The 27,770-nt window shown below is 68.7% G+C and overlaps 2 protein-coding genes across 11 annotated transcripts; both read right to left on the bottom strand.

Annotated features, from left to right (window-relative positions):
* Positions 1 to 1,192: 1,192 nt before the first annotated feature.
* On the bottom strand, positions 1,193 to 17,238 carry ITGA5 (integrin subunit alpha 5). Of its 5 annotated transcripts, none has more exons than XM_075049526.1 (30): positions 16,947 to 17,238; positions 15,678 to 15,805; positions 15,082 to 15,194; positions 14,784 to 14,910; positions 14,310 to 14,371; positions 13,985 to 14,030; positions 13,752 to 13,877; positions 12,312 to 12,356; positions 12,155 to 12,198; positions 11,963 to 12,019; positions 11,532 to 11,584; positions 11,169 to 11,395; positions 10,356 to 10,547; positions 9,080 to 9,125; positions 8,902 to 9,009; positions 8,286 to 8,341; positions 8,008 to 8,159; positions 7,767 to 7,904; positions 6,540 to 6,607; positions 6,279 to 6,429; positions 5,513 to 5,605; positions 5,361 to 5,440; positions 4,901 to 4,981; positions 4,703 to 4,808; positions 4,166 to 4,318; positions 3,483 to 3,599; positions 3,222 to 3,335; positions 2,568 to 2,669; positions 1,848 to 1,970; positions 1,193 to 1,332 (listed from the first exon to the last, which is right to left on the bottom strand). In XM_075049526.1, the coding sequence occupies exons 1-30, from the start codon at positions 17,162 to 17,164 to the stop codon at positions 1,249 to 1,251; spliced, it is 3,210 nt and encodes a 1,069-aa protein (XP_074905627.1). In that variant the 5' UTR covers positions 17,165 to 17,238; the 3' UTR covers positions 1,193 to 1,248. The 5 variants fall into 5 exon arrangements, with proteins under 5 accessions (XP_074905627.1, XP_074905628.1, XP_074905630.1 ...); XM_075049527.1 differs by having other exon boundaries at positions 2,568 to 2,666; XM_075049529.1 differs by lacking the exons at positions 1,193 to 1,332; positions 1,848 to 1,970 and adding an exon at positions 1,991 to 2,348 and having other exon boundaries at positions 2,569 to 2,666.
* Positions 17,239 to 21,468: 4,230 nt separating this feature from the next.
* GTSF1 (gametocyte specific factor 1) lies at positions 21,469 to 26,216 on the bottom strand. Of its 6 annotated transcripts, XR_012653391.1 has the most exons (11): positions 26,060 to 26,216; positions 25,761 to 25,887; positions 25,583 to 25,672; positions 25,417 to 25,492; positions 25,098 to 25,306; positions 23,808 to 23,896; positions 22,980 to 23,196; positions 22,792 to 22,878; positions 22,202 to 22,317; positions 21,897 to 22,091; positions 21,469 to 21,722 (listed from the first exon to the last, which is right to left on the bottom strand). XR_012653391.1 is itself a non-coding variant. In XM_075049925.1 (5 exons), the coding sequence occupies exons 1-5, from the start codon at positions 26,150 to 26,152 to the stop codon at positions 25,162 to 25,164; spliced, it is 531 nt and encodes a 176-aa protein (XP_074906026.1). In that variant the 5' UTR covers positions 26,153 to 26,216; the 3' UTR covers positions 23,922 to 25,161. The 6 variants fall into 6 exon arrangements, 1 of the variants encoding a protein (XP_074906026.1); XR_012653389.1 differs by lacking the exon at positions 21,897 to 22,091; XR_012653390.1 differs by lacking the exon at positions 21,469 to 21,722 and having other exon boundaries at positions 21,731 to 22,091.
* Positions 26,217 to 27,770: the final 1,554 nt, after the last annotated feature.

The following is a 27,770-nucleotide window of genomic DNA, read 5'->3' as shown; positions in this document are numbered from 1 at the left end:
GTCCCCCCCCCCCCCCGTGCTCACTTTGCACCGCAGCTCTGGGTCAGACACATTTATTAGGGGGCCCCGAGGTCGCCCCCCCCCCCCAAATTAAATACAAACCGAAGCCTGTCCCTCCCCTCTCGTCCCGTCCCCCCCCCCCGCCTCCGGCGCCCGCCTGTGCCCCTGGTTTTCCCCCCCCCAGCGCTAGTGCAATCACCCCCCCGCGGGCCGGGGACACCCCGGGGACATGGATGGGGGGGGGTTTGAGTCATTGCGTGTGTCGTGTCCCCCCCCACCCCCCAAATTTTGGGTGCGGGGTCAGTGCAAAGTGAGGTGCCCGCAGCGGGGGGGGCACGGGCAGTGCAGCGCGCATCAGCCGCGCCGGGTGACACCGCAGCCGGGTGACACCGTGAGATGGTGACACCGCGATAGGGTGACACTGCAACTGAGTGACACCGCAACCGGGTGACACCACGACCGGGTGACACCACGACCGGGTGACACTGCAACCGAGTGACACCGCAACCGGGTGACACTGTGACCAAGCAACACCGCAACCGGGTGACACCACGACCAGGTGACACCGCAACAAGGTGACACCGTGAGAGGGTGACACCGGGACGCGCGTGTCCCCAGGTCCTGTGCCAGGTGGGGTCACAGGGCGCGGTGACGGTGTAGGCACCGGCGGTGCCCGGCAGGGTGTTGTCCATCCCACCGGTGTCCTGGCTGTCACCGTGATGCCCGGGGGTGGCGGTGCCGGTCGCAGCAGCGATGCCACCAGCATGGCGGTTGGTGCCTGGCACGGCGGTGAGGTCCCGGTGTGGCGGTGCCCGGCCCGGCGGTTGTGCCCAGCATGCAGGTTGTGCCAGCTCATGGCGGTTGTACCCGGCACGGCGTTTGTGCCCGGGTGGCACGGCGGTGTCCAGCGTGTTGGTGCCCGGCTCGGCATCACCCCGTGTGCCGGCGATGCCCATCCCGGCGGCGGTACCCCGTCTGGCGGTGATGCCCGTTCCGGTGGTACCCAGTCCGGTGGCGACGCCTGTCCTGGCGGTACCCAATCCGGCAACGGTACCCGTCCCGGTGACGCCGGGACTGTCGCCGCCCGGCGTGTCGGTGTCCAGCGTGTTGACGGTGCCCGGTACGGTGGTACCCGGCGCGTCGGTGCCCGGCCCGGCGGTGCCCATCCCGGCACGGTGCCCGGCGGCGGTGCGCGGCCCGCGGTGCGGTGCGGGTGACGCCGGCGGGCGCCGGCGGTGCGGGGCCCCGTCAGGCCTCCGAGGCCGCCTGGGGCTTCAGCTGCGCCTTCTCCATGGCGGTGCCGTAGGGGCCCGAGCGCTTGAAGAAGCCCAGCTGGGGGGGGGGGGGTCAGGGGGAACCCCCGCCCCCCCCCGTGTGCCCTGGGACCCCCATATCCCATGTTGCCCCCCCCATGGTGCCTGTGTCCCTGTGCCCCCATGTCCCCTGTGCCCCCATGTCCCTTGTTCCCCCCACCTCCCCTGTGCCCCCCAAGTCCCTTGTGCCCCCCCATGTCCCTTGTGCCCCCCCATGGTGCCCTGTGCCCCCCACGTCCCTTGTGCCCCCCCATGGTGCCCATCTCCCTGTGCCCCCCATCTCCCTGTGCCCCCCCATAGTGCCCATATCCCTGTGTCCCTCATGTCCCTTGTGCCCCCCCATGTCCCTTGTGCCCCCCCCGTGGTGCCCCGTGCCCCCCATCTCCCTTGTGCCCCCCCCATGGTGCCCGTCCCCTGCATCCCCCCATACCCTCCTCCATGTCCCCTGTGGCCCCAAAAACGCCCCCCACCCCCGTCCCCTCCATGTCCCCCCGTGCCACCCATGTCCCCCCCCCCGGACCCCCCCAGACCCACCTTGTAGAGGCCGTAGCAGAGCAGGGCGAGCAGCAGCAGCCCCAGCAGCACCGCCAGCACCACCACCCACACCGGCACCCCCGCGCTGCCCTCGGCGCGCGCCCACTGCAGCCCCGTCACCACCTGCCACCCGTGGGGTCACCCGTGGGGTCACCCACGGCGTCACCCGTGGGGTCACCCTGCACCCACTGCAGCCCCGTCACCACCTGCCACCCACGGCGTCACCCGTGGGGTCGCCCTGCGTGCACCCACTGCACCCCTGTCACCCATGGCGTCACCCATGCAGTCACGCACGGCGTCACCCGTGGGGTCACCCTGCACCCACTGCAGCCCCATCACCTCCTGCCACCCACAGCATCACCCACAGGGTCACTCACGGTGTCCCCCAGGGTGTCACTCTCTACCCACTGCAGCCCCGTCACCACCTGCCTCCCATGGCATCACCCGTGGGGTCACCCACAGTGTCACCCTGCATGCACCCACTGCAGCCCCGTCACCACCCGCCATCTGTGGCGTGGGATGACGCCGTGGGTGACCCCACGGGTGACATCCACAGCAGCCCCGTCACCTCCTGCCACCCACAGCATCGTGCACAGTGCCACCCACCGGGTCACACCACCCCCCACGGCGTCACCCACGGTGTCACCCCACACCCACAGCAGTCCCATCACCACCTGCCACCCCCGGGTGACCCCCGTGTCGTGTCCCCCCCCCGGTCACCTGCAGGCGCTGGCTGGGGTAGTGTTGGGGCCGGACGCGGTACGGCAGCCGCAGCACCCGGTACTCGGCTTCACAGCGCAGCGCCTGCGCCCGCACCTCCTTCTGCGACACCCGCCGTCAGCACCCGTGGGCACCCACCGACACCCGTGGGGCACCCACGGGCACCCACGGACATGCAGAGGGCACCCATGGACATCCACGGGGCACCCACCGATACCCACGAGCACCCACCAACGCCTGCGGGACACCCCTGGGACACCCACGGTCACCCACGGACCCCCACAGGGCACCCACAGCCACCCAGCAACACCCCCAGGAACCAACAGGCACCCACTGACACCCATGAACACCCACAGGGGACCGTGGGCACCCCCACCCGGCACCCACCCAGGGCCGCTGTGGTGCCAGGGCACCCACTGACCCACCCCCACGAGGGACTGGGGCACCCACTAACACCCTCCCCCCCCCCACCATGAGAGACAAAGGCACCCACCCCCCTGGGGGACCAGGGTACCCGCTAACCCACCCCCACGGGGGAACTGGGTCCCAGTGGGGGGGGTCAGGACGCTGGGTGCCCCAGCGGGTTGGTGGGGTGCTGGCGTGGGGGGATGATGGGGACACTGGGGGTCCCGGGGGGGGTCGTGGGGGTCTCACCTGCCGCAGGGAGGGGGCCCAGAGGTGGAAGGTCAGGCGCAGGCTCACCCGCTGCTGCTTTTCCAGCCCCCCCATGGGGCAGCTCAGCCGGAAACACTCGGCCTCGGGACACCCCTGTGACCCCCCCCCCATGTGTCACCCACCTCGGGGACAGCACCCACGGAGGGCACGTGCCAGCCTGGGGGTGACACGGGGCTGGGGGGACGCACACGCGCACACGGGCAAAGCGACACGTGGGCACAGGGACAGGCGGGTACTGACCAGGGTTTGGGGGGGCGCGGGGGGGCCGCCGGCCCGCGTGTCCCGTGTGACCCTCGTGACCATGTCCCCCGTGTCCCGGCGCTGCAGGACGTGGGTGTCCGGGCTCTGCTCCTGCTCCTGCGGGAGGGGTCGGCTCTGGGGACAGCCCTGTCCCCCGGCCACCCCCCCGGTACCCAGTGCCACCTCCTGCCACCCCCAATCTCCCCCTGCCACTCGTGTCCTCTTTCCCCACCACCTCCCAGTGCCCCCCAGTGCTCCATCTCCCAGTGCCACCCAATGTCCCTAGTGCCACCCAATGTCCCCAGCCCCCTCCGGTGCCCCCACTGCCCCCCAGTGCTCCATCTCCCAGTGCCACCCAATGTCCCCTGTGCCACCTAAATGTCCCCAGCACCCTCCAGTGACCCCCATTGCTCCATCTCCCAGTGCCACCCAATGTCCCCTGTGCCACCTAAATGTCCCCAGCACCCTCCAGTGCCCCCCAGTGCTCCATCTCCCAGTGCCACCCAAGGTCCCCTGTGCCACCTAAATGTCCCCAGCACCCTCCAGTGACCCCCAGTGCTCCATCTCCCAGTGCCACCCAATGTCCCCAGCCCCCTCCGGTGCCCCCACTGCCCCCCAGTGCTCCATCTCCCAGTGCCACCCAACGTCCCCAGCACCCCTGGTCCCCGTCCCCGTGGGCGCACCGCCAGGCGCAGGCTGTCCAGGGGGTGGCTGGTGGAGCAGTTGCGGGGTCCCGAGTGGCCGGTGACGTAGAGGAGGGGGTGGCCCCGGTAGCTCAGGGGACAGCTCAGCTCCAGGGTGCCGTGGCTGATGGCGCTGGGACCCTCGTTCACCACCTGATGGCACCGGGGTGGGGGGGGGGGGACATGGCAGTGGGGGGAGACACCCACGGCATGGGGACATGGCACCCATGGGGACACCCATGGCGTGGGGACATGGCACCCATGGGGATACCCACGGCATGAGGACATGGCACCCACAGCATGAGGACATGGCAGCGTGGGGGGGCACCCATGGCATGGGGACATGGTACCCATGGGGACACCCATGGCGTGGGGACATGGACAGCCCTGGAGTCAGGGACATGGGGACCTCCAGAGCTGGGGACATGGGCACCCCTGGTTTAGGGGACATGAGGACCCCCAGGGTCTGGGAAATGGGCACCCCCAGGGTTGGGGACATGGGGACCCCCAGGGTGGGGGACGGGGGCTCTCCCCCACCTCGTAGACGTGCTCCACGGGTGGCCCCAGGTCCTGCAGGCGCTGGGGCGGCCGCTCGGCCGTCCAGCCCCCCTCGGGGATGGTGACGACGTCGGGCCGTGACACCCTGGGGGGTGACGCACACGGGGGTCAGGCAGGGCTCAACGCCCCCTGTGTCCCCCCCCCCGGGACCCCCTCCCCAGCGCCTGCGACACTCACCCGAAGGCGGAGAGGCGGGTGGCCGCCCGCACCTCCAGCGGCACCGTCACCACCTCGCTCTGCGAGTTGTTGGCGTTCTTGCTGCCGGCACATGGGGGGGGGTCACGGCATGGCCCCCCCCCCGGCTGCTGGCACCGGGGGGCACCCGCTGCCGGGGGATCCCTCCCACCCCAAGGGACCCCTCACCAAGCCTGAGTCCCCCAGTATGACTCCCCGCCAAGCCGAAATGGGACACCCTCACTTTTGGGACCCCCCCCCGAATGTCCCCAGATGCTCCCCCCCCCCCAGGATCCCCCCCCAAGGGTCCCCCTGGGTGGGACCCCACAGCCCGACCCCCTTAGGGTGCCCCAGGTGGGACCCAGAGCCCCCCCCCCCCACTGGGGTACCTCTCCTCCAGACCTCCCCCATGGAGGATCTCCCCTGACCCCCCCCCAGGACCCCCCCCCCGGGGCCCCCTCACCTGCGGATCTGCAGCTCGAAGCGGACGCTCTTACTGCTGTCGCTGAGGTGGGGGACGGTGAAGCGCAGCCCCCCCCAGATCTGTGAGCAGAGGGAAGGGGGTCACGCTGGGCCCCCCCTGTGTCCCCCCCCCACCCCGTGCCCCCCACTCACGCTGGCGCCCGCCTTCATGGGGTTGCCCAGGTCGCAGATGAGGGGGCTCGAGCCGTTGCCCACCCCGAGCTCACAGCTCAGCGCAGAGAAATTCTGGGGGGGGGGACACATACACACATCAGGGGTGATGGCACCCGGCGGGGGTCACGGGGCACCCTCCCCTGTGCACCCATCCCACACCTGGGGACATCCAGGGGCACCCACCCTATATCCAGGGGACACCCCCATGCACCCACCCAACATGGGGGACACCCATATGCCCCCACCCCTCACCTGGGGGCACCCACCAGCACCCACCCTATATCCAGGAGACACCCCCATGCACCCACCCCACATGGGGGGACACCCATATGCCCCTACTCCTCACTGGGGGGGCACCCACCAGCACCCACGCTATATCCAGGGGACACCCCCATGCACCCACCCAACACGGGGGACACTCATATGCCCCTACTCCTCACTGGGGGGGCACCCACGCTATATCCAGGGGACACCCCCATGCACCCACCCCACACAGGGGGACACCCATATGCCCCCACCCCTCACCTGGGGGCACCCACCAGCACCCACCCTATATCCAGGGGACACCCATATGCACCCCCCCCCATACCTGGGGGCACCCAGCCCATACTTGGGGTCCCCTTGTGCACCCACCCTACACCAGGGGGCACCCCCTGACCCCCCCCCCCCACGCACCCACCCCATACCAGAGGGCCCCCAGCCCATGCCCAGCGAGCCCCCCACCGTGCACCCCCCGCACACGCACCCCGTGCGGGCGCAGCACCCCGGTGTACTGGGCGTGAGGGGGGGGCCGCACGTGCAATTCGGCCTCGTAAGCCCCCCCCTCGCCCTGGTTGCGGGCGTTGAAGGTCAGGTTCAGGCTGTTGCGGTCCCCCAGGTAGACGGCACGGCGGTCCCTGCGGGGACCCTGCGTCACGGCCACCCTGCGCCACGGCCCCCCGGGTCCTACTGGGACCCCCCCCCCCGGTCCCCTCCTGGCCCCCCCCCACCCCGTGTCCCCACTTACGCGGATGCCTCCAGCTGCAGGTCGGGCACGCAGACGTTGTCCTCCCCGCAGTCCAGCTGGATGTGAGCCTGTGGGGGACACGGGGACACGGGGGCGATGGGGGACACGGGGACATGGGGGCACATGGGGGTGATGGGGGACACGGGGACATGGGGGCGATGGGGGACACGGGGGCACATGGGGGCGATGGGGGACACGGGGACACGGGGGCGATGGGGGACACGGGGGCACATGGGGGCGATGGGGGACATGGGGACACGGGGGCGATGGAGGACACGGGGACACGGGGCGATGGGGGACATGGGGGCACATGGGGGCGATGGGGGACACGGGGACATGGGGGCACATGGGGGCGATGGGGGACACGGGGACACGGGGGCGATGGGGGACACGGGGGCGATGGGGGACACGGGGACACGGGGGCGATGGGGGCACACGGGCAATGGGGGACACAGGGTGATGGGGACAGGGGGGGTGATGGGGGACATGGGGACATTGAGTGATGCAGGGGACAGCGGGTGACACAGGGGACAATAAGTGATGGGGGGGCAATGGGTGGCACAGGGTGCTGCTGGGTGCCATGGGGTGAGACTGGGTGCCATGGGGTGGCAGAAGGTGCCGTAGGGTGACACTGGGTGCCATGGGGTGAAACTGGGTGGCATGGGGTGACACTGGGTGACACGGGGTGCCAGGGGGTGAAACTGGGTGGCATGGGGCGGCAGAAGGTGCCATAGGGTGACACAGGGTGCCAGGGGGTGGGACAGGGTACCATGGGACACATGGAGTGATACTGGGTGCCATGGGGTGCCATGGGGTGACACTGGGTGCTATGGGGTGACACTGGGTGCCATAGGGTGACACTGGGTGACACGGGGTGCCAGGGGGTGGGACAGGGTACCATGGGACACACGGAGTGATACTGGGTGCCATGGGGTGCCATGGGGTGACGCTGGGTGCCATGGGGTGGGACAGGGTGCCATGGGGTGGCAGAAGGTGCCATAGGGTGACACTGGGTGCCATGGGGTGAAACTGGGTGACACGGGGTGCCGTGGGGTGGGAGAAGGTGCCGTGGGGTGACACTGGGTACCATGAGGTGGGACAGGGTGCCATGGGGTGCCATAGGGTAACACTGGGTGCCACGGGGAGGCAGGGGGTGACAGTGAGTAGCATGGGGTGGGACAGGGTGCTGGGGGGGGACACTGGGTGCCGTGGGGTGCCGGGACGTACCTTGGCTTCCAGTTTTGTGTGGGTGTGGGCGGCCAGGACTGGGTGCAGCCCGTGGGTGTCGGGGGGGGCGTGGGGGTCCAGGGCGAAGCTCAACCCCACGGCGATGGGCGACAGCTTGTCCCGAAACTCCGACTCATTCTGCCAGTGGTGGGGGGGGGGGGGCACACAGTGAGGAGCAGGGTGGGTGGGTGGGTGGGGGTCCCATTGGGTGCCCCCCCTTCCCTCCCCGGTCCCGGCGTACCCGTAGGAAGATGGCCATGGTGCGGCAGCGGGTGCCAGCGCCGTTGGGGACGGGCAGGGTGAGGGTGCGGGTGGGCTGCCCCCCCCGGAGGAACAGCGCCCGCCGCCCCCCCCCAGCCTTCGCCGCATCCACGCTCAGCTCCACCGCAAAACCTTGTGGGGTGGGGGGGACACCCACTCGTGTCAGGGACCCTGGCGTCCGGGTGCCCCAGATGCCGGGGTCCCCCAGGCAGGTGTCCCCCTCCATGTCCCCTCTCTGTCCCCCCCCCCCCGACTCACCGATGGGACCAGGCAGGTGACGCCCCGAGGCGTTGAGGCAGAAGCTGACGTTGATGCTGGGGGGGGGGGGGGGCAGGGGGGACACCCATGGGACCCCCCACCCCATGGGTGCACCAGCATCCAGGTCTCTCCTGGGTCCCCTCCCATCCCTCTGTGCCCCCCCCCCACCCCAGCATCCTCCATCCCCAATTGTCCCCAACACCTTTGGATGTGTGTCCCCCCCCCCATGCCCCCACCACTCCTCAGGGTCCCCCACCACGGACCCCCCCCCCCAGTGCCCCCAGGCATTGGGTGCCCCCCTTGTGCCTTCCACCCCCGTCTCCCCGTGGGGTGTCCCCAAGCCCCCACTTCCCCCCACATCCCCCTGTGTCCCCAGGAACCCCCCCTTGTGCCCCTCCCCAGACCCCCCCAGTGCTCCCAGCCATTGGGTGCCCCCCAGTAAACCCCCCCCCCCCCCAGCATCTCTGCTGTCCCCAAGCCCCCACATGTCCCCTCGGTGTCCCCCAGGCCACCCCAGAACCTGGGGACACCCTGGGTATCCCCAACCCCTCCCATTTACCCCCCACCCATGAGAACCCCCGGAGCCCACGGGGGTGCCCGTCACGGTGTCACCCACCAGGGGACGTGGAGGCCGGTGTCCTCGAGGACGCAGCCGCGCTCCTCGGGGTTGAACATGGTGGGGAAGACGCTGAGCGCGGCGCTGGCGTGGACGATGGGGCGGCCCCTGGGGACAGGGCGTCAGGGACAGCCCGGGGACACCCCGGGGACACCCCCCCCCAGCCGGCGGCACCCACCTGTACACCACGGCCGTGTCCACCCCGAAGGCGCCCACCAGGAGGTCTGCGGGGAGAAGGGGGACAGGGGTGTCACCAGATGTGGGGTGACGTGGTCGGGAGGGGTGGCAGTGGGGACACCGCATGGCAGGGGGGTCTGGGGTTGGGTGGCCCCTCCATGGGGTGGTATGGCTGAGCGATGGGTGTCCCCAACCATGGGGCACCCATGGGGTGGCATGGCCAGGTTGGGTGTCCCCAACCATGGGACACCCACCCATGAGGACACCTGGGGCTGGGTGGCCCCTGTTACATGGTGGCATGGCCAGGTTGGGTGTCCCCAACCATGGGACACCCACCAATGGGGACACCTGGGGCTGGGTGGCCCCTCCATGGGGTGGCATGACCAGGTTGGGTGTCCCCAACCATGGGACACCCACCAATGGGGACACCTGGGGCTGGGTGGCCCCTCCATGGGGTGGCATGACCAGGTTGCGTGTCCCCAACCATGGGACACCCACCAATGGGGACACCTGGGGCTGGGTGGCCCCTCCATGGGGTGGTATGGCCAAATGATGGGTGTCCCCAACCATGGGGCACCCATATGGTGGCATGGCCAGGTTGGTGTCCCCAACCATGGGACACCCATCCATCGACACACCTGGGGCTGGGTGGCCCCTCCATGGGGTGGTATGGCTGAACCATGGGTGTCCCCAACCATGGAGCACCCACGTGGTGGCATGGCCAGGTTGGGTGTCCCCAACCATGGGACACCCACCCATGAGGACACCTGGGGCTGGGTGGCCCCTGTCACATGGTGGCATGGGCAGGTTGGGTGTCCCCCAACCATGGGACACCAACCCACGGGGACACCTGGGGCTGGGTGGCCCCTCCATGGGGTGGTATGGCTGAACCATGGGTGTCCCCAACCATGGAGCACCCACGGGGTGGCATGGCCAGGTTGGGTGTCCCCAACCATGGGGCACCCATGTCGTGGCATGGGCAGGTTGGGTGTCCCCAGCCATGGGACACCCACCCATGAGGACACCTGGGGCTGGGTGGCCCCTCCATGGGGTGGTATGGCTGAGCGATGGGTGTCCCCAACCATGGGGCACCCATGGGGTGGCATGGCCAGGTTGGGTGTCCCCAACCATGCGACACCCACCCACGGGGACACCTGGGGCTGGGTTCCCCTGGCCATGGGTGGCATGTCCAGGCTGGGTGTCCCCAGCCCCTGAGCCCCCCTGGGGTAGGACCCCGGGGCCGGGTGCCCCCGCTGCGGGGGTGGTGGGTGCCTTACCCGGGTAGCCGTTGCCATCCAGGTCGGTGGCCCCACGCAAGGCGGCTCCGAAGAAGTCGGGGTGCCGGCCGGGCGCCCAGTCTCCCCGCAGCACCTGGGCGGGCTGGGGGTGCAGCCCGGCCCCCCGCCCGCTGTAGATATACACCAGCCCCTGCCGGCCCTCGGCGCCCAGGGGGGCCCCCACCGCCACGTCTGCGCCACATCGCTCAGGGGGGGCACGGGGGGGGCCATGCCGCTCCCCCCGGGCACCCCCAGTGCCACCCTATAGCCTGGGCACCCCATGCACCCCCTCATGCCACCCAACAGCACAGGGACCCCCCCACACCCCTTACCCCCCCCCATGCCACCCTATAGCCCACGCACCCCCTGCACCCCTACGCCACCCCCCACCCTGGGTACCCCTGGGTGTCCCCAAGCCCCCACTTGCCCCCACGTCCCCCCGTGTCCGCAGGAACCCCCCCTTGTGCCCCTCCCCAGACCCCCCCAGTGCCCCCAGCCATTGGGTGCCCCCCAGTAAACCCCCCCCCAGCATCTCTGCTGTCCCCAAGCCCCCACGTGTCCCCCTGGTGTCCCCCAGGCCACCCCAGAACCTGGGGACACCTGCACCCCCTGTGCCCCCCCCACCGGGCACCCCATGCACCCCCCTATGCCATCCTATAAACCAACCACCCCCCTGTGCCCCCCCCCCCCACCCTAGGGACCCCCCGCACCCCCTGTGCCCTGCCCTGGGCACCCCCTAAACCACCCTGTGCCACCCTATAGCCCAGAGACCCCCCCTGTGCCCCCCCCCCCCCCCCAGCCCCGGGCACCCACCGTTGAAGCCATCCAGGTCCAGGTCGCCCAGGGGGGCGATGGCGCTGCCGAAGCGCCCGAATTCTTGGGGTCCGGTGAGGGCCATGGCGGGGGTGGGTGCCATGGTGGGGGTGGGCAGGGCCCCCCCCGGCAGCTGCAGGTACAGGTACACCCTGCCCACCTCCTGCACCCGTCCCTCCCCTGTCCGCGCCATGAAGAGGGGGGCCCCCACCAGTAGGTCTGCCAGCCTGCGGGCAGCGGACGTCAGACCCTCCCCCTGCAGCCAGCAGACCCCCAGGGTGGGGGGGAGTAAGGGGGCACCCATGGGTGCCCGGCAGGAGCACCCATGCAGGTTGGTTGGGGAGGTGGGGGGGGGGCACTCACCCGTCGTTGTTCACGTCCGTGGCTGCCACCGCGTAGCCGAAATACGCTGCCATCTGATGGGGGGGGGAGCAGGGTGCTGGGGGGGGGGTGCTGGGGGGGCACCCCCACCCTGCCTGGGTGCCTTCCCCCCCAGCCCGCATAGAATTCCCCCAACCTTTGTGGGTGCTCCCACCATGCACAGGTGCCCCCCACCCTGCACTGGTGCCCCCCACCCTGCAGAGGTGACCCCCCCACCCCGCACAGGCACCCCCCAGTCCTATGTGGGTGCTCCCACCATGCATGGGTGCCCCCCACTCTCTGTAGGACCACCACCCCCCCCCAGCTCCCTTTGCACCCAGGCACCCTGTGAGGGCACCCAGCACCCCAGGTGGGCACCCCAAGACTGCCTGGACACCCCCTGCCCCCCCCAGGACCCCCCCTCCCGGTCCCACCTGCTCCCCTGAGAAGTTGTACAGGGACTTCATGTTGGTGCCATTGAGGATGGTGACCTGGGGACACGGAGGACGGGGGGACACTGTGACAGCAGCCAGGGAACCCGGGCAGCTGGGTCCCCCCCCAGGTGCCCCCCCCCGTGTCCCCCCATGTCCCCTGTCCCCCCACGTCCCCCGTCCCCACAGCCTTACGTAGCCGTAGGTGAGGTTGCCCTTGGGGACACCAGCCACGAAATCTGCACGGGACAAAGTCACACTGTCGGGGGGTGCCCAGGTTGGGGAGGGGGGCTGTGACCACCCCCCCCCCCCCACCATGTCACCCTCCCCCTGGCACCCTGGTGGCACCCACCTTGGGTCGTGTCCCCGCTGAACTCGCCGACCGCCACCGAGTAGCCTGGGGGGGGTGGTGTAGAGGTGTCACCCGCGTTGTCACCCATGTCACCGTGCCCCCCTGTGCCGCTGATACCACCCTGACCCCCGTGTCCCCAGTGCCCTTGTGCCCCATGTCCCTGCGCCCCCGTGCCCTGTCCCCCATGTCCTTCCTCCATGCCCCAGTGTCCCCGTGTCCCTGTGCCCCATGTCCCTGTGTCTCTCTGTGCCCCATCCCATGTCCCCATGTCTCCCATGGCCCCCATGCCCCATGTCCCCATCCCTCCATGTCCCCAAACCTCATGTGTCTCCTGTGTCCTCACATCCCCTGTGCCCCACGTCCCCACGCCCTTGTCCCCATCCTCTCATGTCCCCATTCCCATGTTCCCCACATACCCATACCCCTGTCCCTGTCCCCCCATGTCCCCATTCCCATGTTGCCCATGTCCCCATGTCCCTGTCCCCCCATGTCCCTGTCCCCCCATGTCCCCATATCCCTGTCCCCCCATGTCCCCACACTTCATGTGTCTCCTGTGTCCTCACGTCCCCTGTACCCCATGTCCCCATGCCCCTGTCCCCTCGTGCCCCCCATTTCTCCCATGTCCCCCACGTCCCCATGCCCCTGTCCCCATCCTCCCACGTCCCCATACGCCATGTGTCTCCAGTGTCCCCCACGTCCCCATGCCCCTGTTCCCATCCTCCCATGTCCCCATACCCCATGTGTCTCCAGTGTCCCCATGCCCCTGTCCCCTCGTGTCCCCCATTTCTCCCATGTCCCCTACGTCCCCATGCCCCTGTCCCCTCGTGTCCCCCATTTCTCCCATGTCCCCTACGTCCCCATGCCCCTGTCCCCTCGTGTCCCCCATTTCTCCCATGTCCCCTATGTCCCCATGCCCCTGTCCCCATCCTCCCATGTCCCCATGCCCCTGTCCCCTTGTGTCCCCCATTTCTCCCATGTCCCCCACGTCCCCATGCCCCTATCCCCATCCTCCCATGTCCCCATACCCCATATGTCTCCCGTGTCCCCCATGCCCCTGTCCACCCTATGCCCCCCGTGTCCCCCACGTCCCCATGCCCCTGTCCCCATCCTCCATGTCCCCATACCCCATGTGTCACCCGTGTCCCCCATGCCCCTGTCCCCCCTATGTCCCCCGTGTCCCCCACATCCCCATGCCCCTGTCCCCATCCTCCATGTCCCCATACCCCATGTGTCTCCAGTGTCCCCATGTCCCCATGCCCCTGTCCCCTCGTGCCCCCCATGTCCCCCGTGTCCCCCACGTCCCCATGCCCCTGTCCCCATCCTCCCACGTCCCCATACCCCGCGTGTCCCCCGTGTCCCCCACGTCCCCATGCCCCTGTCCCTGCCCCGCCGTGTCCTCGCGTCCCCCACGCCCCCGTCCCCCCGTGTCCCCCAGCAGACCCATATAGCTGTCATCGTAGGTGGGGGCCGCCTGACGTGTCTGGAGCTGCCCGGCCACCTCCTGGATGAAGTACTCGGGGTAGCTGGAGGCCGTGATCTGCTCCTGCGTCGCCGACATCACCTGCCCTGGGGGCACGGGCAGCCCCTCAGCACCCGAGGGTGCCGCCTGCTGCGCCGGGACGGGCAGGGTGGGCAGGGGTGCTTAGGGACAGGCAGGGGCTGGGGGGTCTCACCTTGCCAGAAGTAGCTGCCGGGCCCCCCCAGAAGGACCCGTCCCGTCTGCGGAGAGACCGGGGGGACCCCCGTCAGCCTGGGGCATGCGCCAGGGCCCCCCACACCCCCTATACGCCCCCAGACCCCTATATATGCCCCCACCCCCATATAACCCCCCATGACCCCCAATATACCCCCCCATAACCCCCAGTATACCCCCCATAACCCCAATATACCCCCAGGTACCCCTGCCCCTCCACGCCCCCCAACCCTCACCCCCCCCATCCCCACAATACCCCCCCATGTCCCCTTATATCCCCCATGCCCCCCCTGTGCCCCCCCAACCTGGGTGAACTCGGCGCTGAAGCCCCCCTGGCAGTAGCCCTGCCCGGCCGCAGAATTCAGGTCTGTGGACAGAGAGGGGCCGGCGGTTGGGGGGGGCCCCATGGGTGCTGGGGGGGGGGGGGGCTATGGGGGGGTATCACCCCCCAGGGTGTCAGGCTGAGGATGCCCAGGGTCCCATGGGTGCTGCTTGGGGGGGGCTATGGGGGTGACACCCAAGCAGGGGGGATGCCTGGGGGTGTACCTGGGTGCCAGGCAGGGTCGGGGGGGGGGGGTCACCCTGGGGGTGCTGGGCATGGGGGGGGGATGATGCCCAGGGACCCAGAGGCACCAGGCAGGGGGTTCTGGGGGTGTCACCCATGGATAGTGGGCAGGGGGGGGTGCCCAGTGGTGCCACCCATGGGTGCCAGGCTGGGGGTGCTTGGAGGCTGCTTGGGGGTCTGGGGGCGCGGGGGGGGGGCAGCAGGGGGGTCCCACCTGAGCGGCAGGGCGCGTACTCCACAAACTTGGAGAAGTTGCCGATGGAGAGGAAGCAGGTGCCCACCGGCTCCCGGCCCCCCCCTTCCTCCTTGGGGGGGCTCCAGCTGTACAACGGGGCACAGGCCTGGGGGGGGCAACGGGGGGGGCCATGGGGAGGGGGAGAACAGGGGGTCCGCACATGGATGGACCCCTGCCACGGCTCCCACTGTGCCCCCTGCTCCCCCTACCCCGTGCCCCCCCCGACTCCATGCCCCGCTGTGTCCCCCATTCCCCCCCCCGTGTCCCCCCCCCGTACCAGGATGGAGGCGTTGTGTGCCCGCACGGTGGCCCCGAACCACTGCAGGGACTTGAACTCGACGGGGTCGGGGTTCTCTGTGCTGTTGCCCCCAAAATCGTGGGTGCGGGTCCCTGTGGGGGGTCGGGGGGAGAAAGGGTCAGGTTGGCACCCGTTGCTGCAGCACCCATGGGACCCCCAGCACCCACTGCTCCCCCCAGGTTTGTCATTAACCAGGTGAAACAAGAGCCCGGCTGCGGTGCCAAGGCCACGGCCTTGGGGGGGGGTCACGGCGGTTGGGGATGATGATGTGAGGCTGGGCTGGGGGGGGGGGGCTGTTGGAGGGGCCCATGGGGGGTTACTGGGTCCCATGGGTGCTGGGGGCTGTGTCCTTGTCCATGCCCATCACTGTCCCCATGTGCGGGGGGGGGGGAAGTCCCATCCCCACCGGTGTCCTCGTCCTTGTCCCCCACCCATGTCGCCACCCTGTCCCCATGCTCGGGGGGGGGGTCCCATCCCCACCGGTGTCCTCATCCTTGTCCCCCACCCATGTTGCCACCCTGTCCCCATGCCTGGGGGGGGGGGGGCTGTCCCCACCCATGTCCCCATCCCCTTACCGATGTGGTCGAAGTCGATGGGGGTGCAGTCATCGCCGGGGGGCCAGGGGCAGTGGTAGACGGCCCCCCCCTGGGTGACATTGGGCTGGCTTGTGTTGGCTTTGGGGGCACCCACCAGGATGCTGACGCTGGGGGGGGGGGGATGTGAGTGGGATGCTTGGGGTGGGGGGGGCTGTCCCATGGGGACCTGGTGGCCGTCACCCACGGGGTGAACGGGACCCAGGAGCCCTGATGTGGGGGTGTCCTGGGGGGACACACACACACATACGACCTTTGTCATGTGTATGTTGTTCCCCCTCCCACGGGTCCCACGGGTCCCTCTGACTCAGCCCACGGGGGGGGGGGGGGCCGGGCCTGGGTGACCCCTTCCGGCTCCGTGGGAGAGGAAGCACTGAAACCACCCACGGGCGTGGGGGGGGGACACTGGGGGCACCCAGGACCCGGGGGATGGGGGGGCGCAGAGGGGTCGGGGGCACCCAAAGGGTGCCCCCGACCCCTCTGCGCCCCCCCATCCCCCGGGTCCTGGGGGACACATACACGGAGGGGGGGTGCCCCCCAGTTTGCCCCTGGTTCCCCCCCTCCGGGGTGCGGGTCACGCGTGGGCGGGGGGGGGTGGTGGGAGGCAGGCAGGGCAGTTCCCCCCCCCCCGCCCCCCCGAGCCCCCACCGCCCCCCGGGGGCAGCTCCCGGCTCCGGTTACAGGAAACGCTCCGGCCGGGGGCAACGGGGCCCCGGGACCCCCGACGGGGGCTGGAGGGGGGCGGGGGGGGGGGGGAAACGGGACACACGGGAACGACGGGACCGGAGCCCGGTGCCCTCAGCCCCCCGGGGCCGGCCCGTTCCCGGTTCCTAGTTCCTATTCCCGGGAACTTCCCAGTTCCCGGTTGCCGTCCCGGTTCCTGATTCTCATTCCCGTTACCCGGTTCCCGCTTCCCGGTGGCCAATTCCCGTTCCCCCCCGCCCCGCTCCCCGGTCCCGTTCCCCGCTCCCGGTCCCGTCCCCGCCACCGCCCCGCTCCCCGCCCCCGCGGCCGCTCCCCATCCCGCCGGTCCCGGTCCCCGGTCCCCGGTCCCACCCGCTCCCCAATCCCCTTCCCGCCTGCCCGCGTTCCATCCCGTTGCCTTTCCCGGTTCCCGGGGGGCCGCTCCCGTTGCCCGGCCCCGTTTCCCGGTGACCGCTCCCGCTCCCCGTCCCGTCCCCCCCCCCCCGGTGATCGCTCCCTCTTCCCGCTCCCGTTTTTTTCCCCGGTGCCGTTCGTTTCCCCCGGTACCTGCGGGGCCGGGGCAGGTAAAAGTCCAAGGCGAAACCGAAGAGGGACCCGGGGGCCCCGTGGAAGGCGACGGGCCGCGACGCCTCCAGGTTGAAGGCACCGACCGGCAACGGCGGCGGCAGCAGCAGCGGCAGCAGCAACGGCAGCAGCGACCGGGACCGGGAGCGGCACCGGGACCGGGGCCGGGGGCGGCGCGGGGGGGCCGGGGCCGGGGCCATGGCGGAGCAGGGGCTGGCCGGGTTCGGCGCTGCCTCCCGTTCCCGAGTCCCTTCGGAAAGTGCCCGGGGGGGGCCCGGCCCGCCCCGCCCCGCCGTGACTCACCGGGGAGGAGCCAGAGCCCCGCCGGGCACCGGCACCGGCACCGGCACCGGGGGAGCCGGGGGGCACGGGGGGGCGGGACATCCCGCGGGGGAGTGGGACGTCAGGGATCGGGACACCCCCGGGGCACCGGGATACCCCCCACCACCACCGGGATACCCCCACCCCGGGGCACCGGGACACGCCGGAGGGATCGGGGCATCAGGGACGGCCGAGGGACACTGGGACATACTGGGACGGCCAGAGGGGCACTGGGACATCGGGGAGTGGGACAGCCGAGGGACACTGGGACATACTGGGACAGCGGGGCATCAGGGATTGGGACACCCGAAGGGCACTGGGACACCCCAGGGACACTGGGACATACTGGGACAGTGGGGCATCAGGGATTGGGACACCCGAAGGGCACTGGGACACCCCAGGGACACTGGGACATACTGGGACAGTGGGGCATCAGGGATTGGGACACCCGAAGGGCACTGGGACACCCCAGGGACACTGGGACATACTGGGACAGTGGGGCATCAGGGATTGGGACACCCGAAGGGCACTGGGACACCCCAGGGGCGTTGGGACATGAGGGACTGGGACAGCCGAGGGACACCGGGACATACTGGGACAGCGGGACATCAGGGGTGGGGACACCCGAGGGGCACCGGGACACCCCGGGGGGACTGGGACATCAGGAATGGGGAGACCCCGGGCACACCAGGATACCCCCAGGATACCAGGGACACCCGTGGGACACCGTGACACTGGATACTGGGGACCAGATCACTCGAGGGGCACCAGGACACTGGGAACGGGGACACTGGGGGGACACGGGTAGGACCAGGACACCAGGAACTGGGACACCCGAGGGGACTGGGACACTGGGAACAGGGTCACCGGGGACCAGGACACTTGAGGGGGACTGGGATACTGGGAAGGACGGGGACACCGGGAAGGACTGGGACACCAGCGACTGGGACACTGGGGGGACACTAGAGGGGAATGGGACACTGTGGGGACACCGAGAGACCGGGAGAGATGGGGGCCCAGGTGGCAGTGGGACACTGGGGACTGGAACGCTGTGGGGGCAGAACTGGGACACTGCGGGGGAGTGAGGGGACACAGGACACTGAGGACACAGGACACCAGTGAGGGGACTGGGACAGAGGGGATGAGACCCCAGGTGACACGGTAGGCAGGACACTGGGGGGTACTGGGACAACGGGGAGATGAGGGGACATGGGGGACACGGGGGGGGGTGTGGGTGGGCAGGACAGCAGGGCATGCTGGGACACTGGGACACAGGACACTGGGGGTACTGGGACACGGAGAGGACAAAGGGACACAGGACACCATGGGGGGACTCAGGTGGGAGAGGCACAAGGGGACATGGGGGTACACGTGGGGGGACACGGCACAGTGGGGGACACAGGACACCAGTGGGGGACACTGGAGGACACGGCGGGGGGGGGACAACGGGACATTGGGGAGGAGCAGCAGGGGTGGGACACGGGGGGACAGGAGTGGGACAGGGCTTGGGGGGGGGACAGCGGCGGGGAGGAAGGGGACACGGGGGGGGGGGCCGGATCCGGCTGCCGCTTCCTGGAAGGAAACAGCGGAAACAGAGCTGGAGCTGGAGCCATTCCCACGCGGCTGTGCAGGGGGGTCGGGACCCCCCACGGGGGGACATGGAAGGGGGACACGGCGGGGGTGGCACACCGGCACCCCACCCCAGCGTGGGGTCTACGTGCGAGGGGCTGTGGTGCCCCCCACGTGTTCCCCGTGGGCACCTTTGCCGTCTCCACGCGAGCGTGCGAACGGTGCACGCGCAGGGTCTCGCTCGGCACGAGTGTGCAAACGGGGCACGCTTGGGCCCCCCCCCCCGCGAGTGTGCAAACGCCGCACGTCCACCATCTCCTGCCGCGCAAGCGTGCAACTGGTGCACGCTCAGCCTCTCCCTCCAACCCGCGTGTGCAACTGCCGCACGCTCGCTGCGTCCCTCCACGTGTGCAAACGCTGCCCGCTCCTCCGTGTGCTCGTGGAAAGGGTGGGGACCCCCCCTCCTGGGTGGGACACCCCCCCCACCCCCCAAAACCCCCAACCGGCCCCCGTGCGAGGCGGGTGCCCGAGTGTGCGAGGGGCCGAGGGGGCGTGCGAGGGGGGCCGGGGGCCTCGCACGCCTGCTGCGGGGCCGGCCGCATTCCTGCGCCGCTGATGCAATGGCGCCCGCCGCAGCTGGGCCGGGGGCTCGGGGGGCTTGGGGGGGGGGGACACCCAGGCGTCCAGGGCCTCCCCCCGGCCCCCTACCCAGGTCCCGGACACCTCAGTTCTCTGCTCAGCACCCTGCCGTGGGTGCTCCCCCCGCTGCTGACCCCCCCTGGGGTGGGTGGTGGAGGGAAGAGTGGGAGCTTGCACACACAGTGTGGGTGCAGGGGTGCGTGTGCCCCCCCCGTGGGCACGGGGCCCGTGGGGACAATGGGGACGTTTCCGCGGCCGTGGGGGGGCAGGGGAAGTGACCGGCCGGTGGCGAACAATGCGCTGGCGCCGGGGCCTTTCCTGCCCTCGCACGGCCTCGCACGCCCGGCCTCACGCTGGCACCACCCCTCGTGCACACGCGTGTGCCCCGAACACCGTCCCCTCGTGTGTACGCGCGTGTCCCGGCCCTGTCCCCTTGTACACGCTCGTCCCCGTGTCCCCGCGTCCCCATGCAAGGGCTGTGCGGGTGCCCGTGGCCACAGGCTGCCCCACTCGTGCCTCAGTTTCCCCCACCCTGGGCCTGGAAGAGTCTGATCCGGGGCCACTCTCATCCCCATGGGTGGTGTCCCCATGCCCCCCCCCCCCTAGTCCCCATTGTCCCCATCCCCAGGAGACCCCATGGGTGCCATTCCCATGACCCCCCATCCCGACACCCCGTAGGTGCCATCCCCGTGACCCCCATCCTCAGGACACCCCATGGCCCCCCCCCCCCCCAACCTCCCGACACCCTATGGGTGCCATCCCCATGCCCCCCCCCATTCCCACGGCCCCACCCCGGGTTTGGGGAGGGGGGGGGGGGTGCTGACGCCGCGGTCAGGGCTCGGATGCTCCCGGCTAAGTATGGCCAGTGCCGGGGAGCGTCCCTGAGTCACCGCGGGAGCTGGGGGGGGGCCCGGGGGGGCCCTGGGCCTGACTCACTGCCGCCGCCAGCCCCTATATAGCCTGGGCCGACGGCGGGGCCACGTCACCCCCAGCCCCCCCCGGCTGGGACAGCGCCTGGGGCTGCGGGGGGGGGGCCCAGGGGCAGCCATGGTGGGGGACCCTCATGGGTTTTGGGGGGGGACACACAAGTAGGGTGACACCGGGGTACCCCAATGGGTGGGGGGCCGCACTCGCCAGTGACAGCGGGGCAGACCCACGGGTGGGGGTGCGGGTGGGACACCCAGGGTGCCCGTCGGGTGCCCGGCCTCAGTTTCCCCGGGTGGGGGGGCGCGGGCGCTGGCTCGGCGCCCCGGGGGCTGGCTCAGAGCCCGGGGACGGGCGCGGATGCGGCCCCGCGCGCCGGCTGCTTCCCAAAAAGGCGCTGGCGGCCGCAGGCGTTGGGGAGCCGGGCACCCGGCCAGCCCCGGGGGGCCCCTGTGCTGGGGTTGGGGTGGGGGGGGGGGCAGGCAGGACAGGGCAGAGGCACGGGCAGGGACACGGGGCAAAGGTGGCACTGCTGTGGCCGACACGCACGTGTGTGCTCGTGGCACCGCTGGCCCTGCCGTGGGCACGGCAGGGCTGGGGAGGGGTGTGCACACGCGTGTGTAAGTGTGTGCACGTTCCTGGGTAGCGCCCGGGGAGGTCTGGGGGTGGGAACATGGGAACTCACACATGGTATGCACACGCCTTTACACACGTGCACTCCCACCACATGTGTGTGTGCTCACACACGCCTCCACCAGCCCCTGCCCTGTGGGCAGGGGGACACACACGACCCCCGCCTTGGGTCTCACCCCCCTTTGGGTCACCCCCCCAAGGAAGGGCAGGGGCTGGCTGGGGCCACAGGGACCATTTTACCCCACCTCATTTTTGGCCAGCTGCCCCCTGCCTCCCAGGCAGCATGGGGACACCCCCCACCCCCCCAAAAGGCTCCCACCCCCTTTTTGACCCTTTTCAGCACCCCAATATTGGGTAAAACACCCTGTAACATGGCTGTGATAACCTGGAATCAAGCACGGGGCGTTTTGAGGCCAGAAACAGCAGTTTTAGTGCTCGAGCGGCGAGGCAGGGGCCGGACGCTGCCCAGCCCTCCTCACCCGGCCCCGCTGTTTCTGGGCATTTGTTGTTTTTCCGCCTAATTTCCTGCCTTAAGGAGTCCCGCTCGCCCTGCAGAGCCTGGCTGCTGGAGGAGCTGGGGCCAAGCCCTGGAGGTGCCCACTCTGGGGCAGGATCTGTCCCCGAGTGGGTAGCGAGAGCCAAATCTCGGCAGGAAGGAGGGATCCCAATGAGCTGCAGAGATAAAAAGCAAAAGGTGTAAAAAAAAAAGAAGCCTCAAAAGGGCTTCACGGGGAGGGATTCCTGCTGGGGCATCCCCCCTCCCCGGGGCTGGGGTGCTGCTGGGGTGCAGGGGGGGGATTGCTGAGGGGATGGGGCTTCTCTGAACCCCCCAACTGTGGCTCCCACCCTGGCGACTCCAAAGCCCCTGGCGAGCCCGGGCCTCGGTGCTGCCATTTGCCTGCGACCGCCAGACGCTCGCCGGTTCCTGCCCTCTTCCTTTTCCTGCCGCTTTCAGACGCAGTTTGACAGTAAATGCTGGGGTTTTTTTGTGTGCGTCCATCCCCCCTCCAGTAGAAACCAGTCAGAGAACGATGCTGGGTGCTGAATCACAGCAGGAGAACAACGTGGGTTAAGATGAGGGGAATTTCTTCCTGGGAATCGTGTTGGGGAACTGGTGCGGCCGGGGCTGCTCAGGCAGAGCCGGTACTCACAGCTCCGCATCTCCACGTGGCGCTGGTCACCCCTGCCTGTACCGGGGGGGTCTCAGCAGGAATCTCCGGGGCTGCAGGAGCCGTGCGAGGGTGGGGGCACACAGGGTGTTTCATCACTGCACAGAACAGAACGGGGAGAAGCAGTTAAAGCACGTGGGGCAAGGCCAAAAAGGCATAAAATCTCCCCAAAACCGTAGCGGGGAGAAGCCAGGTGACACGGTGGGACCGTCCTGGAAGGGGGGAGCAGGGTGGGAGCCAGGAACTGCCATTCCTGAAGTGCGGCTGTGCCACGGCAGGGCTCGCCCACTCCGCAGCGGTGGCTGGACGCCTCAGGGGATGATGAAGGTGACACATATCTGCGCCACCACCAAAAAAAGCCCAACTCTCCCTCCCCACCTCCTCGCGTCCCTGTAGCAGGGAAAACCCGATGGCTTCCACCGAGGAGCAGTGCGAGGGGGGCTCCCGCTCTCTGGGATCCATGACTGCTCTCGACGAGAGAAAATAACGGCAAAATAGGTGGAAAAAGGGGGGAAACGCCTGTCATTTCCCATCCGGCTCACGGATGAAAATAAGCCAGCCCTCCAACCTACCCGGCTGGATCCACCCTCCGAGCAAAAACTCCCGGCAAGTGTTGCAAGGCCGTTATTGGCACGGTTCGAAGCACACATGAAACTGCTCTGGAAACCACAGGGGAGAGATGTCAGGCAGAGCCGAAGCAGTCAGACGCTTTTAAACAAGCGAGGCAACAAAGCTGGAGAAATTCCTCCTTAACCCTTACGGAGCAGGGAGGGATTCGGATGGCTTTCCACCTGCGGGCAGAGCAGGCAGCGCAGGGGGAAAACATTCCCACTCTTCGGCGAGGGGAAGCAGGCACCGCTGCGGAAGCACCAGCTCTGCACAGGGATGGGATTTGCGACCGGGGAGGATGCGCGGGGGAAAGCCTTCTGCCGAGATAAACCCAGGCGGGCGGGCGCGTCTTGATTCTCCGTGCCGAGCTGTGGGGGGATAAAAAACCCCTCCCTAAACTCAATAAATGGGTTTAAAACATGTCTGGGGGGTGAAGAAAAAAAAAAAAGGCAGCCTCGGGCAAAGGTTAGCGCTTGGCAGGTTAAAGCCTGAGGAAGGAGCAGCCGCTGCTAGACGATTCAGTGTTCAGCCTCAGGACTGGAGATGGAGGGAGGAAAAGCGTCTCCCAGATGGGCCGAGCCCAGGATGTGCGGCTCCTGCCAGATGTACGTTAACGGGAGTTATTAGTCGCATAAAAACCGCTCTGCAGCTGCATTTCTGGCACTGGCGAGGGAGGAATTAATTGCAACACCAGATCACTCCTCCTCTGCCCGGCCAGGAGGGACCAGCGTGACCCCACCCGCGCGCTCCCCCCCACCGGCCGGGGAAAGATATATATCTGACCGCCCCGTGAACTGCTGGAAAAAAAGAAAAAAAGAAGCAGGTTTTCCCCCCAAACTCAGCCCTGCGGGGTCCCTGCTGCCTGCCTTGGATGACGGGGTGTTGGAGGAGGCTGGGGAGCGAGCGGCGGCGGTGGGGCGGGCAGGGAGCCCGGCCGGGAAAAGCAGCGTGACACATGCATTCCCATTTCCACACATACCGCCCCAAATCTGTCGCCTCCTCCAAGCTCTCCTCACCTCCCGGCGCGGCGGAGGCTCCGTGGGGTCCCCAGCACCCAGAGACATCCCACTGGAAGGAGAAGGGGAGAAGGAATTGCGGGGGGGGTGTGTGTGGAGGATTGGGGGAATCCCCTGTTCCCAGGGTGATGCTGGTGTTGAGCACAGTCTGGGTGTGACGGGTGTGTCACCGCCAGGCTGGCAGTGAGGGGGGGACAACACATCTTTTGGAGGACTGCATGGGGCGGGGGGGTTAACGAGGTTTCCCCAGCTGGCCCCCCCTCCTCGGGCGGGGAACCCAGGGCCTGATGCCCCAGAGACGCAGCCTGAGCACGAGGCACCCGCATTGCGCAAAGGCACTAAAATAGCACCCCCCGCAGTCCAAAATCCAGGCAGGCCCTGCCTGGTAACGCCTGTTTTGGTGGGAGATGGACTGGGGTGGGGATCTGGTGCCCTGGGGGGGTAGCAGCCCCCCAGCACTGGGACCAGAGTGGGGGTTGGGGTCACCTTGAGCTTGTTCAGTCCCAGTCATCCTCTTTGTTGCTGTCCCCCCCAGAGCACAAGATTAGGGGTGGTTGGGGAGGGGGTGAGGGGGACAGTGGGGCGCTGGGGGCCTGGGGGGACAGAGACACGCTGGAGGGGGACAGGGCACAGGCAGGGCAGGGGGGTTACAGGGACAGGCTGTGGTGATACAGGGACACACTGGGGGGGGGACAGGGACACGGGGTGGCCCAGGGGGTTATGGGGATACACTGGAGGGGGTGACAGGGATATGGCCTGGCCCAGGGGTTACAAGGACACTCTGGGTGTGTTATAGGGACACAGACAGGCCTGGGCGGGGTGACAGCCTGCTGTGCACTGGAGCTGTTGTCCTCCGCCTCCCCCCATGGTGCTAGAGCCCCCTTGGAGTGGGGCTACAGACCCTGGCCCCACTCGCCAGTGCCACAAGGGGCAGGCAGCGCAGAGTGTGCTGGGAGGGCAGCAAGGGGAGTGTGGGGGGAGCAGGGCAGGCTGGGAGCCCTGCCAAGGGGAGCAGGGCAGGCTGGGGCCCCGATGTGCCCACACTGGAGGTCCCCTGGGGTCCCTGTGCCCAGAGTGCCTCCATCTCCAGGTCACACGGTTCCCCTGGGTCCCCATCCCATGGGTGCCCCCAGTATCCGTCCCATGGGGTGGTCCAGTCCTCACCCTACAAGGTCCCTTCTGTCCCAACCCCCCGGGGTGACAGGACACCACACACACTCACAGGCAGCTAATTTGTAACATGCATTTAAAACCTGTGGGTACGATCACTCCCCGCAGCAGCTGAAGGGGCACAGCCCCCCCAGCACAACGGTCCCCTCAGTCCTGGGGGAGAGACGGGCACTGCCCTGGTCCTGCCGCCACTGTCCGCCGTCCCTCCTGTGACCACTGCTCCGCACCCACCGCAGGGCATCCTGTGGCTCCCCTGCCTTGGCTCCAGCTTGTGGGTGCTGCCGGGGCAGAGCTGGGGGACAAGAGAGGACCAGGGGTGTCAGTGCGGGCAGCACCCCGCAGGGGGGACACCCAAATGTGGGCACCCAGGGAGGGGATGTCCCCGGCCCTGCGGGCTCCTACCTGTCGCATGGGAGGAGCAGGTTATTCTCCCTGATGTTGAAGATGAACGGCGGGCGATCCTCCAGGTCCTCCAGCTCTTAAAGGGTGATGAGATGAGGACATGCCAGCCTTGGGGTGACACGGCAAGCGGGGGAGGAGCACTGCTTGGCACCCTGCGGACACTCACCAGCGTCCCAGTCCTCCTGGCACGGTGGGGGCTCCCAGGCCGTGGGGACCTCCGGTTGCTTCATCCTCTTGCCGAGGGACCTGTCCATCTCTGTGGGGACAGAGGGGACAGTTGGGGGGTGGAGGGCACAGCTCAGCACAGCCACAGGGGTGGTGAGGGGTGGGGGGCCATGCTGTACCGTGGGGGAGGTCGGTCTGGCGCTTGTCAGGGCAGGAGGCGATGTGGCTCTGCAGCTTGCACTGGGACACCCTGTGCCTGGCGTTGAACGGGCAGGTGGCCAGCGTGCGGGCCACCTGCGGGTTGTTCTGGGGGGGGGGGGGCGAGGAGAGGTGAGAGGCGCTACGTTGTGAGGGGGAGCCTCTACCTCAGAGCTGGCTGACCCCCAGCGGGCCTCGGTCCCGGCCCCCAACGAGACCCAGCCCCTCGTAGGCCCAAGCCCCGGCCCCCAGCAGGCCCCGGCCCCGACCCCCCCCATACCCGCTGGCACTTGACAAGGTGGTAGGGCAGCCGGGACACCCGGATGAGGTGACTTTTGTCGTAGGGACACGGGACGAGCTCCTCACCGTCCATGGCGGGGCGCAGGCCGCAGCCCCGGCCCCGGCCGCTCGGCCTAACAGACTCCCAACGGGCCTCACGCGCCGCCGCGTCACCACGGCAACGGGGCCCGGCTTCCGGCGAGGCCTGCGGGGGCTGCCGCGCTCCGCTGTCGCCATGGCAACGGGGCCGGCCACCCCCCCCCCGGGCGCCTGGGTAGGCCCGGGCGGTGCTATAGGGGCCCGGGCAATGTTATAAGGGCCCCGGGAGGTGTTATATGGGCCCGGGCAATGTTATAGGGGCCCCGGAAGGTGTTATAGGGGTCCAGGGAGTGTTATAAGGGCCCTAGGAGATGCTATATGGGCCCCAGGCAATGTTATATGGGCTCTGGGCGGTGCTATAGGGGCCCGGGCAATGTTATAGGGGCCCCGGGAGATGCTGGATGGGCCCAGGCAGTGTAATGTGGGCCCCAGGAGATGTTATATGGGCCCCAGGTGGTGCTATATGGGCCCAGGCAATGTTATAAGGGCCCCAGGCAGTGCTATAGGGCCCCAGGCAATGTTATATGGGCTCCGGGCGGTGCTATAGGGGCCCCGGGAGATGCTGGATGGGCCCAGGCAGTGTAATGTGGGCCCCAGGAGATGTTATATGGGCCCCAGGTGGTGCTATATGGGCCCCAGGTGCTGCTATAAGGGCCCAGGCAATGTTATAAGGGCCCCGGGAGGTGCTATAGGGGCCCAGGCAGTGTAATGTGGGCCCCAGGAGGTGCTATAGGGGTCCAGGCAGTGTAATATGGGCCCCGGGAGGTGCTATATGGGCTCCAGGCAGTGCTATAGGGGCCCAGGCAATGTTATATGGGCTCCGGGTGGTGCTATAGGGGCCCAGGCAATGTTATAGGGGCCCCGGGCGGTGCTATAGGGGCCCAGGCAATGTTATAGGGGCCCCGGGCGGTGCTATAGGGGCCCAGGCAATGTTATAGGGGCCCCGGGAGGTGCCATAGGGGTCCAGGCAGTGTAATATGGGCCCCGGGAGGTGCTATATGGGCTCCAGGCAGTGCTATAGGGGCCCAGGCAATGTTATAGGGGCCCCAGGCAGTGCTATAGGGGCCCCAGGCAGTGCTATAGGGGCCCAGGCAATGTTATAGGGGCCTCGGGAGATGCTATATGGGCCCAGACAATGTTATATGGGCCCCAGGCGGTGCTATATGGGCCCAGACAATGTTATATGGGCCCCAGGCGGTGCTATATGGGCCCAGGCAATGTTATAGGGGCCCCAGGAGATGCTATATGGGCCCAGATAATGGTATATGGGTCCTGGGAGGTGCTGTAGGAGCCCAGGTTGTTCTATAGCAGCCCAGGTGGTGCTCTGTGAGCCCCAGGAGATGCTATAGGAGCCCAGACAATGTTATATCAGCCCTGGATGGTGCTATATGGGCCCCAGGAGGTGCTGTAGGAGCCCAGGTGGTTCTATAGGAGCCCAGGCGGTGCTATATGAGCCCTAGGAGACACTATATGGGCCCAAACAATGTTATATGGGCCCTGGGTGATGCTATATGGGCCCTGGGAGGTGCAGTAGGAGCCCAGGTGGTTCTACAGGAGCCCAGGCGGTGCTATATGAGCCCCAGGAGATGCTATATGGGCCCAGACAATGTTAT

Source organism: Buteo buteo, chromosome 17, assembly GCF_964188355.1.
Source record: "Buteo buteo chromosome 17, bButBut1.hap1.1, whole genome shotgun sequence".
Lineage (NCBI taxonomy): Eukaryota > Metazoa > Chordata > Aves > Accipitriformes > Accipitridae > Buteo > Buteo buteo.
The sequence above is the reverse complement of the archived record's forward strand: the minus strand, read 5'-3'. Positions and strand labels throughout refer to the sequence as shown.

Bases quoted from the DNA above. Each gene is read 5' to 3' on its own strand.
- ITGA5 (XM_075049525.1), bottom strand. From the start codon at position 17,164: ATGGCCCCGGCCCCGGCCCCCCCGCGCCGCCCCCGGCCCCGGTCCCGG. The intron at 13,878-13,984 runs GTGAGACCCCCC...CCGTGCCCCCAG, and splicing joins CGGCAGCTACTTCTGGCAAG to GGCAGGTGATGTCGGCGACG. The intron at 7,905-8,007 runs GTACGCCGGGAC...CACCACTGGCAG, and splicing joins CCATGGCCATCTTCCTACGG to AATGAGTCGGAGTTTCGGGA.
- GTSF1 (XM_075049925.1), bottom strand. From the start codon at position 26,152: ATGGACGGTGAGGAGCTCGTCCCGTGTCCCTACGACAAAAGTCACCTC. The intron at 25,888-26,059 runs GTATGGGGGGGG...CCCCCCCCCCAG, and splicing joins ACCTTGTCAAGTGCCAGCGG to AACAACCCGCAGGTGGCCCG. The intron at 25,493-25,582 runs GTGAGTGTCCGC...TCACCCTTTAAG, and splicing joins CCAGGAGGACTGGGACGCTG to AGCTGGAGGACCTGGAGGAT.